General features: G+C 40.4%; 2 protein-coding genes across 2 annotated transcripts; both read left to right on the top strand.

The window, feature by feature from the left end:
• Window positions 1-273: 273 nt before the first annotated feature.
• nppcl (natriuretic peptide C-like) lies at window positions 274-2,258 on the top strand. Its single transcript, XM_074683852.1, has 3 exons — window positions 274-513; window positions 1,128-1,282; window positions 1,495-2,258. Exons 2-3 carry the CDS (start codon window positions 1,184-1,186, stop codon window positions 1,789-1,791), a joined length of 396 nt encoding a protein of 131 aa, XP_074539953.1. The 5' UTR covers window positions 274-513; window positions 1,128-1,183; the 3' UTR covers window positions 1,792-2,258.
• A 2,832-nt stretch (window positions 2,259-5,090) lies between these two features.
• On the top strand, window positions 5,091-9,458 carry gapdh (glyceraldehyde-3-phosphate dehydrogenase). Its single transcript, XM_074683920.1, has 12 exons — window positions 5,091-5,184; window positions 5,645-5,691; window positions 6,847-6,946; window positions 7,125-7,231; window positions 7,321-7,411; window positions 7,520-7,635; window positions 7,875-7,956; window positions 8,121-8,272; window positions 8,369-8,447; window positions 8,751-8,834; window positions 8,923-9,020; window positions 9,115-9,458. Exons 2-12 carry the CDS (start codon window positions 5,669-5,671, stop codon window positions 9,182-9,184), a joined length of 1,002 nt encoding a protein of 333 aa, XP_074540021.1. The 5' UTR covers window positions 5,091-5,184; window positions 5,645-5,668; the 3' UTR covers window positions 9,185-9,458.
• Window positions 9,459-12,216: the final 2,758 nt, after the last annotated feature.

Raw genomic sequence — 12,216 nt, 5'->3', positions numbered from 1 at the left:
AGCATATCGGAGATGCATAATTCAGATTTAGTCGTGATGTGAAACACATGAATCTGTTGCTGCTTTCAACCAAGAGCTTGATGCTGCCCTTTGACCTCACTTTTTGCATCCCAAAGTACACAGTACACACACACAGTCACCTTGGCAATGACAATGACTGTCTCCAAAGCTATGACATCACTCTAAAGAGAAAAAAAGATGATGAGGAGGAGGAGGGGATGGGGGGTCATCTCTGTCTCTACAAAAACCTCTGCAGCATCCCAGCTGATGCCCCAGCATTCAGCTTCTGCCAAGAGGACAGACGCAAGAGGCAGAAAATTCATCCTTTCAATTCCATCACTGAGTGAGGAAGAAGAGGAGGAGGAGGAGGAGCCAGCTGAGTGAGATAGTGATGCTCGCCGCAGCAGGTGCCAACAAGTGAGAGGTAGCTGAGAGACCGAGGACGTGTAGGACATGGAGCAGAGCCTGTGAGAGACGAAGACACCCAGAGCTCCTAGAGAAATTCAACAACAGGTGAGAGACTTCACTTTCCTTCAGGCTGTATAAGTATTTTTATTTTATTTTACTTTTTTATTATAGCTCTCCTTTTTCACAATTGTTGCTTCTAAAAAGAACTTACACTCTTTAGTCTTTATCAAAGCTTGGTAAAACTAGTTTTAGATTCATAAATGTGAAGGTGTAATTTTTTCTGTGATTTTTTTTTCTGACAGTAAAATTACAAATGTTGTTAAATTGTATGTTTTATAGAAAAAAGTACACCTTAACTTTATTTTCCTATTTGTCTAATAGTTTGAATTTGGATTTCAAAGCCTAGACTTGGCAAGAGAATTGAAACAGCTTTAGCTAGGAAAGTTATCTAAATGTGACAAGTTTGAACTCGTAATTTTACAAATAATCAAAAATGAAAAAAAGAATATATGACAAAAACATTAAATGGTTTTTATTGTGCTTGACCTGTCACTGTGCCCAGACTTTAGATTAATTTTTGCCATTAATTATTATTTTTTAATACAAACATCAATATATTTGTCTGCACTGCTCAAAAATAAGAAATAAAAAAGTTCTGATTGTGCTTCCCATGTCTAGAAAGTACTTTTATGTCTCGATCTGTATCTTTTGTTTTACAGTCGGTGAATTTAAATTCAGCTCCAGTTTCACTCCTCTGTCCATCATCTCTGCCACCATGCTGTTACCTGTGCTGCTCTGCGCCGCGCTGCTCCTCTTCACGCCAGCGGAGATCTCGGAGGCTCGCGCTCTGCACCCTTCTCCTGATGTCGTGCAGGTACAGAGGGAGGAGGGGGGGCAGTGGAGGGGTTGTGAAGAGGGGAAAAAAAGTAAATTGAGGGGGATTCAGAGTGGATGAGTGATGTAAGGGAATAGCCCGGAGAGAAGAAAGGAAGAAGAGGAGAGAGTAATGAAATGTATCACTGATTGAATTATTTCCTCTCGTCCTCTCTCTGATCATTGAATTACATTTATTTCCCTCCTGTGTAGTTCATGGAGCAGTTTCTGGAGCGCTACAACGACCTTCTAACCCTTGACGACCTGGAAAACCTGTTGAACAGCCCGTCAGACGAGCAGTCCACCTTCTCCTCAGGGGCCAAAGCCGCTGAGTTCCCTAAATGGGCTGACACACAGACGCAGGCTGAGACCCCCTGGCTGCGCCTGCTTAAGGGGGCACTGGCCAATCAGAAGCGAGCAGAGCCGGACCGGTCACGGAGGGGGTGGAACCGAGGATGCTTTGGGCTCAAACTGGATCGAATTGGGTCCATGAGCGGCCTGGGTTGTTAGTGAGAAGAAACTAGAGACTGGTGACATCCTGCTTAGGGTATCATGAGGGGGGAAAAACACACATGCGTAGACTACATGTTGTACAACTTTGCTAATGTGGTTTCATCCGGCGTAGCTGCCATCAGATCAGACGCTTCACACTATTGTGGCTGTTGTAACAGAGCAGCTGTAGTTTGTTTCATGTGTAAGTATTAAACTGAGTATTAGAACATGTGAGCTACGTTTACATTGACTCATTATCTTTGAATGTTGAGCTTTTTTTTAAGTAAACCAGCACTTTATGTATTTCCACCTCTGTCTATGTATAACAGTAAATGTAAACCTGTTTGGACGTTTTTTTGGCCTGAGGGTTTTCTGTAAAATCAGGTGTGGGAAGGATGTGGAAATCGGAACAAGAAGGCACCTGTAGTTCCTGCTGTTTGTTTTTGTTTACCTATGATTTGCATGAATAAATGGATTTGACATTAGCAGGGTTATGTTTCTTTGTCTGCTCACAAATAAAATGTGATTCAACATCTATCCCACACATGCTCTACGGTTTGCCGCCTCTAACCACACACGTCATCCCAATTTTTTTCTTCATAGTGGGGCTTTAATTTCACCAGACATCTCTGTCAAGGTGCTTCATTGAATCTCTCCATGGCTGTCCAAGTGACTTATGCTTCCTCTCCCATCACTCTGGAGTATGGGTGACACTTCATAATAACTCCATCAAATCTCAAGCTGAACTCATTTTTCCTTGGAAGAAAGCTCAAAGCACTCCATATAGAGACAAAACCAAAATCATTCTTCAGCATTTTTCAGAAAGTATTGCACAATAAGCAGTAACATTAACAGAAAATCTATGCATTGATTTGACAAAGTTTATTTTTCTAATCTAAAAGACAGATATGATTTTTTTCTGCAGGAAATGTTTTTTTTTCTCCTTCTTCTTTTTCATATTCAAGACTTCTTAAGCAAAGTCTAGTGCTTGAAACATGACAACTCATAAAGTTCAGATTACATGTAGTTCATCTAACTTTCTAGTTGCAACACTAGATGGCGGTATCACTCCACCATTTGTTTATTCATGGCTCATCACACAGCGTTGCCCCCTGGACTTTGCACAAAGCCAAAGTAAGGCCTCAAGTTTAAGAGTCTCATCAAAGCCTTTTTACAGCCACGGGCCATGTGGATAGCGACACATTCTATACCTTCCCGATAAGATGAAGCAGAACATAACGTTTTTGCAGTTAAAATGAAAAAAAAATGCAGTCACCCTTTCTCTGAATCTATACAATACTTAGCTTTGATATCATATTCACTGGCTGCTCTGCACAGAGTAAAGTGTTGTGTTGAAGAGACAGAACATGTGATCAGTATCTGTCTGCATTTACAGTACTGAGTGTGTAACAGGGACCAGGAGTTGGCTGTCCAGCCACTGTCTAATCTTAGCCTGACCTTTACTTCCCCTCACTGACCTTAAACTGCAAAGCAGACGCCAAGTCATGGCATGCAGTCCAGGTTGTGTTGGTTCAGATATGCCCAGACTGCAGGACAGCAGCCATGAAGCACAGCAGCACTGTCCGGTTTTGGTGCAGAGCTACATGTCTGTTCTCCTGCTGTGCAGTGTCCCTCATCAGATGCTGCTGGGATGGAGAAAACAAGCTTCTGAATGACATGTTTGGTCCAGTCAGATATGTGATGTGCTGCACAGTCATGGTCTGCTGTGCTGAAGAGATGGCATGCTATGAGTGAGGTTTCAGTTCCCCGTCTGGGCTGGCTCACTGAGGTCCAATGTGCAGACGTGGGGATGTGAAGTGGAACTTAATGACCTTCTGGTCTAATCTAGCATCCTTCTTTTTTAATGTAACATTTTATCTCACACTCTCTGAGTTCTGGGTGGGTTAAGGGTAGCTGTGGCTCATTGGTGGAGTTGTCATCTCTTAAATGCAAGGTTGAGGGTTTGATCTCAGCTCCTGCAGTCACTGCCAAAGTGCCCTTAATGAAGAACTGAACCCCAAATTGCTCCCACTTTTGATCAGTTGTGTGTGGATATGAACTCTCTTAGTAGAACTCTCCATCGTCTGTATGAATGTGGTGTGAATGGGTGAAACAGATACGGTGGCCACCATTAGCCAAAAAACACAACTACACACCAACAGCTATAGAGATCCACCAAGACACTACAAACTGACAACCAATGCTAAAGACCAACTGCAAGGGAATGGAAAACATCTTCGAAGGGACAAAAAACAACTCCAAAGATATGCAGGGGAACTCTTTTAAAAGTATTATTATTTCATTAACATATACAGTGATTTCCAAGACAAAAAACTTTTTCAAGACACCTCAAAACAATCCAAAAAAAAGACAACAGGAAAACTGGAAAGGGAAACTTTGAAGAAAAAAATCAACCAGAAGGCACATGTAGTGACTACAAAGATAAACGAAACAACCAAATGGGACAAAAACCACTTAAAAGTTTACGAAACAACTTTGAAAAATATATAAAAGAGCTGTAAAGAACTAAAAACAAGAAGAAAAGGTAAATACTCAAGTCACTGATTGTTCTTTCATGTACAGTCTTTTAGGCATTTGAGGCCAGGTGTACATCAGGCTGTCTCCTTGCTCGCTCTTAAGAGTGCTTTCTAGATCAGGAGGAAAAAAGGCTGACATCCCATTATTACCCTGTGAACAATAAAAAATGTCTGCAGAGGTAGGAAATTTAGCTGGAATTATTTTAATTCAAACAAAGACATTTGTCAGTGATTTCTTCAGCTTTTATACTCTACTAACCTGTGTAAATGGATTCAATCAGACAGAAGACTCACCCTCTGCACATGCGTAATGATCATATGTTTGTAACCAAGACTTAATACATGATCTCTGCTGAGGTTCATGGGAGGCAGAGGAGGACAGGTAGCTACAGAGAGTGTAAAAGTGAAGGGTCATGGTCTTTGGACATCAAATGTCAGAGACAGGATGATAGAGATTTGATCCCTTGTTTGCTCCCTTAAAATCTCTGTGTGTCCTGAGAAGGTCAGTGGGAGCCCCCTATCTTTTTTCCTGGTCTACTATCTGAGGGCTTTAATAACGGGGGCGTCTAAATCCAGGCCTCTTGAAGACAAGGGGGGTTAACAAACTGGAAAGGCTGAGCAGATGGAATATATGTTAATACTTGAAGTCTCAAGCCAAAGAATATAAGCTAAAAAGTGGGTGATAAGAGAGAAGTTTCCAGGCTCTCATGCCTCTATACCTGACCTTGACATTCATAAGGGGCGGGGCGAGGAGATTGGACCAATCAGCGGGCGTGGCTTCAAACTCTGGTTAGTGATAAAAACACTCTGCTAAACTTTGATCGTCCCCACTCACACCCGGAGTCGCAAGGCAGACAGAGGCTTCTCACAAACGGTAAACACACCTTCAGTTACATCCAAATGTTTGAATGAAATGTTTGAAGCTTTTTATGCCTCAGCAACTGGCCGCACGAGGAGCTAATTCAGGTCAGCTGAGGACATTCTGCGCGAGCTTGATTGAAATTTTCAAAGTAAAAGCCATCCATTATTTAAAATAATCCAGTCAGCTTTGTGGTTTGAGTTTTTACATAACGTCTGCTACATAATAGTTACTCTCGCCGGGTTCATCATGGAGGAAAAAGTCAGGTGTTGGAACAGTAGATTAACTCTGAGGATGATTTGGTGTGGGGTCGCAGATAGCTTATCAGTGCTATTCCTGTGCATGCTCCTTTAAAAGTCTTTGAGCTCGAAGATAAGCACGTTGGAAGCTGTTATCAAGTGAAAGCTTGGCGGTTAATAAATAATTAACATTTGTATTGTTCCTTATTCTGTCCTTCCATCCTGTGTCTTTCTAGAGGACTTGGAACAACTCAGGCAAAATGGTCAAAGTCGGTATTAATGGGTAAGAGCTGCTTTTTTTATCCACTCACCTTCCAGAATCACCAGTATCATCTTCACTCTGAAAAAAAAAAAAAAAAACTTAAAGTTTTCTAATCTGCATTACACAGCCACACCCCTCTCATCTGTGCACACGCAAGTAGTGAACCACTGACTTACCTTCACCCATTGAAAACCATTTGTTTGTACAAATGAACCTGATCAAAAATGCTTTGACAGAAGCAAAAGGATTTTTTAAAATCTGACTTTTAAATACTTTATAGCTGTACAACATATAAGACAAATAATCACACCACTGAGCTGATTTAACTAGAAGTTGTCACTCTCTACCCTGCTTGCTGATGGTCTCTAAATTATGAAAAAAAAAATCACACAACAGCATCTGAGAAAGAAATGGGTTTTTCAAATAGAAGACATGCATAACTGCACACACAGTAACCTGTGAACGGTTACCAAGCTGTCCTCAGGTTTTTCCTGATCTTTGAACTTTGCCCCTCAGCAGATAACAATGTGGGCAGTGGCTTTGACATAGGGGTCATTCAACAGTGAATTGTTTTTCTGTTTTCTGCAGCCAAAAGAAAAGGACCTGCGTAACTGAAGTGTATCTGAACACACATTCAGTGACGTTAAAGTCTACCTATGTGCTCTTTATCTCTACACACTGCTTCCTCCTCCCCCCAGTGTCTGAGGACAGAGTGTATCTATGCCAGGATTTTGGACTCCCCAAGTTAAAAAGTAACTCAGTTGCTGATCAAACAGTGCCCTGCTGTCACCGGGATCACCACATTAGAGGTTATTGTCGACTTTAGCCCCAAGAGAGGAGCGTGAGAGCTGTGCAGCCATAAGCTGAGCAACACACACCTCCCTCTGCCACTCCTCCTGATCTCTGCCCTTTCCTGGGGAGGTGTCTTCAGGTCCCCTGGAAGACGGTCTCACACAGACAAAAAGACATCAACATTGTGATGTAGATCTCACTGAAGTTTATGAGTGCTGAAGCACATGATATCATCTACAATTGATTATCATCTGACAAACATGTGGAGCTTCTTTTATTCTTATGATGAAGGACTTTGCCTCACCTGATGACTTTGTTTGGGTAAAATGATACAATAACACCACCTAGAGGCCACATTAAGACATGACACTTCTCACTTTTCAGATTCGGCCGTATTGGTCGCCTGGTGACCCGTGCTGCTTTCACCTCCAAGAAGGTGGAAATCGTGGCCATCAATGATCCTTTCATCGACCTGGAGTACATGGTGAGTCAGAGGAGATCTTTTTTAATATGAGGCATCAGATTTGAATGTTTAAATTATCACCATTGCCTTTGTTGATGGTAGTAGCTTTTGAACCATTTTCTGGAGCTTGGCTAAATAAATCCCAAACAATGTCTTCTACTTTGAGTTAATTTTAGGTGTCATTATTTTAAATCTCCAGGTCTACATGTTCAAGTATGACTCCACTCACGGCCGTTTCAAGGGGGAGGTCAAGATTGAGGGTGACAAGCTGGTGATTGATGGACACAAAATCACTGTTTTCCACGAGTGAGTTTACTTCAGTTTAAGATCCGTCATGAGTAATACATGAGTAATGGCATTGATTGAAGTCTTAACTTTTTCCTCATCTTTTTCAGGAGGGACCCTGCTAACATCAAATGGGGCGATGCTGGTGCCCAGTACGTTGTTGAGTCCACCGGTGTGTTTACCACTATTGAGAAGGCCTCTGTACGTACTCAGTCCTGCACCAAACAACATGTCATGAACTGATTACCAGCTGAAGTGTAAGTATCTAATCAAGGCATGGATTGAATGTATCTTTCAAATACATTACAGGCTCATTTGAAAGGTGGCGCCAAGAGAGTCATCATCTCTGCACCCAGTGCTGATGCCCCCATGTTCGTCATGGGTGTCAACCATGAGAAATATGACAACTCTCTTCCTGTCGTCAGGTGAGGAATAGCAAAATTTCATAAGATGTTTGTTTAATGTTTTGAATCAGGCACAGTGGTCTGAGGAGATCAAAACATGTGGGATTTAAATTTGATAACAGCAAGTAAGAAATAAGCAGTTTGTAAATCTATCCCAGTTAGATTTAGATTTTCAGAGGAACACTGAGAAGCCTTTGGTATTATTTTTTACTGCATGTCATGTGAAAGTTAACGAACACTTTTATTTTGCCTCTTCATAGCAATGCTTCTTGCACAACCAACTGCCTAGCTCCCCTGGCCAAGGTCATCAATGACAACTTCGGCATCATTGAGGGCCTGATGGTGAGGATTAAAACACTTCTCTGAGAAACAATCTGGCAAAGCGACGCCAAGCAGCTCCCACAACCAGATTAACAAAACAGCCTCAAACACTAATGTGATCTTACAGAGTTGGTCAAAGTTCAGCTTCATTTAATCATTCTTCTTTCCGTTTCCCTGTTTGTCAGAGCACTGTCCATGCCATCACCGCCACCCAGAAGACCGTGGACGGTCCCTCTGGTAAACTGTGGAGGGATGGCCGTGGTGCCAGCCAGAACATCATCCCCGCCTCTACTGGTGCAGCCAAAGCTGTCGGCAAGGTCATCCCTGAGCTCAACGGGTCAGTGACTAAAAAAACTTTGATTTTATTGCAACTGGGGGTTACTGTTCTTACAAAAATCTATTTGACTTTGCCGTCTGTGTTACAATTTTACAGCAAACTGACTGGCATGGCCTTCAGGGTCCCCACCCCCAATGTCTCAGTGGTCGATCTGACAGTCCGTTTGGAGAAACCAGTGAGTGACCACAAGCTTAAAAATAAAACTTTATGACAGTTGCAAAAAAAAATTAGTGAGACATGATGAAATACTAACAGCATAGACTTTCATCCGCTAATATGACACCTTTGTGAAACGTCCATCTTAATCTGATCAGTTGAATAAGTATTTTGGATTTTGAGCTGGTTATTTGGTGTTCTATCACCTGTTAAGTCTTGTTTAAATGATTTAAGTGAATTTTTCTTCATAGATGATGCCTCATATTTATCTGTTTGGGTAAATTTAACCAGACAAAAATAAACCGACTCCTCTTTTCAACAGGCTAAATATGATGACATCAAGAAAGTAATTAAAGCTGCGGCTGATGGACCCATGAAGGGTATCCTGGCATACACAGAGCACCAGGTATGTGTCAAGTGTCCCACAGTGTGTGATCTTTAAACACTTTCTTTGGTATTCATTGTTAAATGGATGTCCCTGTCTCCTCCTGCAGGTGGTCTCCACAGACTTTAATGGCGACACCCACTCCTCCATCTTTGATGCTGGCGCTGGCATTGCTCTGAATGACCACTTTGTCAAGCTGGTCTCATGGTACGCCTGCCAGGCTGTGTTACTGCAATATCCTCCTGTTCTGTCCCACTGACACTGACTTATACCAACTCTGTCTTGTCTGCTTCTTAACCAGGTATGACAACGAGTTTGGATACAGCAACCGCGTATGTGACCTTATGGCTCACATGTCCTCCAAGGAGTAAACCAGCCAGTCGTTCCCTGCACTACGCCACGTCACCCACATCCTCCTGAATCCAGAGTTACACATGTGCAATAACACATGGAGTTATCTGTGGCTCTGCCTGGTTTCCATCAGATGGTCGAACCCCATTTAGATGCCTGAGCAAAGATCCCACAGAGAGCAACATAAAAAGAATTAAATTGGTGACCAATGACCCTTTTTGTATTTGTTAAACTCCCTGTTCTGTTCTTGTGAGATGGAGTGAAGGTGTGAAAGCTTGTTTGTCTGCGGTGCTGAAGTGCTGCAGTCAGAAGTGGAATAAAGTCCTCTGTTTGTGAGACTGGTGGCCTACTGCTCTCTTTTGTCTCTGCACAGAAAAAGGTCAATACGCAGGCTGGTTCTGCAGAATACACACTGGTATTGGTGAAAAGATGGGTCAGCGACTCGAGCACAGCTTTCCAATAGGAATCTATCGTGTGTTGGTGTCATTTTTTTCCCCTGAGGTACCTGGTCTTAATTAGCTTGTACTGAGGAGGGCAATTTCTGCAGGTTTGGAGCATTTAATCAATTCTCCGTAAACACACAGTAAATACAAACAGTCAGTTTGCTATAATAGGACCGCTTCTCTCTTTGTCTTGGTCAATATCTGGTTGCCTAATGAACCAGGAATCCGGAATCAGGAATACTTTATTGGTGATAGTTTTGATGCATGGCAAACACATAAGACAAAAGACCACTTAAAGTTCAACCAAAAGCTGTTATGCAAGTGGATAGTTATTTTTACCAAGTTTAAATACTGATGGCCTCAAAGAAAAAACATCAATGCAATCTATGACAAAACCCTCCAAGAGGTTACCTTTAAAACAACAGTCTGACTTTTCTAAGTTAGATCATTCTTAGTGAGCACTAAGTATTGGGTGTGCCACTTCTGCATTTGTCTCACTGAGGATCTTATACCAGAGGTCCCCTTGAAACGTGTATTTATATTTAGTCTTCCCTTTTTGTGACACCCCTACCTTCAAATATCAAACTAAAGTTCCCAATGGCAATATGTACAACTGAATGGTTCATTACAAATCAATCTTCATTCATCATTGCATTATTATTATGATGGATGTGAATACTCAAAGAGATAATACTGTGTTCAATATAGGAAAAGAAAGACTGAAAATCTGGAAAGGAGAGCCCAGGGTCTCTCTCTGGAGGTGGAGGTTGAAAAGCATCATTTATTCCCTCCCTCTTTCACTCTGGCTCTCGTGCACACACTGTTCCTCTCTTTGTGAGCCTCTTTTGATCAATTCCCACCCACATTATCAGTGGTAGGATTTCCCTGTAGTTCTCAGGGATACACACGTGGATTTAAAGGTTGAGATTGTTTGGATATTTTACAAGACATCTGCTTAAAGAGAAGAAGAACAAGAATAAGAGGAATGTAAGTAGCAATGGTTCAAAGCCTTTTTTTCTTGAAACATGTTTTTTTCTCATTATTTCATTTTGTATGATCCTTTATCGACCTTTTTATTTTTGGCTGTATCACCCATTATCCTCTCATGTCATTCATTGAAACCAGCTGCCTGCTGCTTTTCAGAGGTAAAATGTAACTCTCTATCAGGGAAAATTGCACAATAGCAACCCATGATGTATCTTGTACATGGGAGGATTAAGTGTGTTTGGGCTGATAATACAAAGCTGTGACATAAAAAATTTACAGCAATAATCCTTGGACTTTTAGAACAACAGAAATATCTGCAATATTTGAGAATGACCAAGAGCATTTTGTGACACAAACACCACTTGAGCTTTAACCTCCTCTGAGCTGTCCTTTTGTCTCTGACTCTATCCCACTTTACATGATCCTGTTTCTCTGAAACTAAGCTGTTTGTTTTTGTCTGCACATGAAGAGCAGAGGAGAGCAGAGATTTTAACTCAGAGAAAATCTGATCTATTTAGACATTTGACTGCAGTAAAAATGCCCTTAAAATCAGTATTTTAACCTGAAATTTAATTACTTTTCCTAAAGTAACCCAAAATTCACAAACAGAAAAATGTTTTATTAAATGTTTTGAGAGCTGCACCAGCAAACAAAAACACTTGTAATATGATAAAATGATCTACTAATCTAGTAACAAATACAAATTAGTCTTTGTTCGGCAGGGTGGGTGGGGGGTGCATAAAATTATAAAGGCCCTCGAGCTGAAATCTCAGAGACTGGTATCATAGCAGAAAGACTTTGGTGTAGAACAGACCCCTGATCTGATCTTCATAGATGAGGAAGGAGATAGTTATTTAGAGGAGGATTTGCCAGATTGTGGAAGAAAACCCTGATTATAGTATAGAGTGCTGCCATTTGCTTCAGATGCTGGGACCAGTTTATTATAAGCAATGTTATAACATTAACCCTAACCCTAACCCCTATTTGATATTGATAATTATTTCTTGTGATATAGCTGTGAGAAAAGGCCCTAACAGTTAAAATGGTTTAACATGGTTACAATATTATTTTATCTTATTTATTTATTTATTCATTTATTTTTATATTTTTTATCTTTTCTTTTTAAAATCTTTTCTATTTTCTGTATTTTATTCTCTAGTTTTCCTGTTCTATTCTTCATTTATTTATATATATATATATATATATATATATATATATATATATATATATATATATATATATATATATATATATATATATATATATATATATATATATATATATATATATATTAATTTCAAGTATATTTTATTCATAATTCTTAAAAATCATTTTCTTATTTTATATTATGATATATGTAATTTTATACTTTTTACCAAACCTCTAGTGTTTTCTAATTTTTGAACTTTTAAGACGGCGTTTCCTCAGTACGTACTGGGTACAGCAGTGTGTTTTATTATTGTCTTTTATCTATGTTGCTTTTTATTAACACTGTGTATGGGTTGCTGTGTGGATGGGTTCCGGGGCTGGGTGGAGTGGGTTTGGGTTATAATTCTTTTATTTAATTCATGTGTCTGTTTGTAAAGCACTATTCCGGGATGGTATTAAATAAGAACAGCTTT

The sequence above is a fragment of the Halichoeres trimaculatus genome, unplaced genomic scaffold (assembly GCF_033239565.1).
Source record: "Halichoeres trimaculatus isolate MK-OKI-2021-1 unplaced genomic scaffold, fHalTri1.1 fHalTri1_scaffold_12, whole genome shotgun sequence".
NCBI classification, from domain to species: Eukaryota; Metazoa; Chordata; class Actinopteri; order Labriformes; family Labridae; genus Halichoeres; species Halichoeres trimaculatus.
Note: the sequence above shows the minus strand (reverse complement) of the source record. Positions and strands in the feature narration are given on the sequence as shown.

What these genes read in the sequence shown, in the direction of transcription:
- gapdh (XM_074683920.1), top strand. Translation starts at nt 5,669, where the DNA reads ATGGTCAAAGTCGGTATTAATGG. An exon ending in GCATCATTGAGGGCCTGATG is followed by an intron (nt 7,957 to 8,120) that starts GTGAGGATTAAA and finishes CCTGTTTGTCAG; the next exon opens with AGCACTGTCCATGCCATCAC. An exon ending in TTTGTCAAGCTGGTCTCATG is followed by an intron (nt 9,021 to 9,114) that starts GTACGCCTGCCA and finishes CTTCTTAACCAG; the next exon opens with GTATGACAACGAGTTTGGAT.
- nppcl (XM_074683852.1), top strand. Translation starts at nt 1,184, where the DNA reads ATGCTGTTACCTGTGCTGCTCTGCGCCGCGCTGCTCCTCTTCACGCCA. An exon ending in CTTCTCCTGATGTCGTGCAG is followed by an intron (nt 1,283 to 1,494) that starts GTACAGAGGGAG and finishes CCTCCTGTGTAG; the next exon opens with TTCATGGAGCAGTTTCTGGA.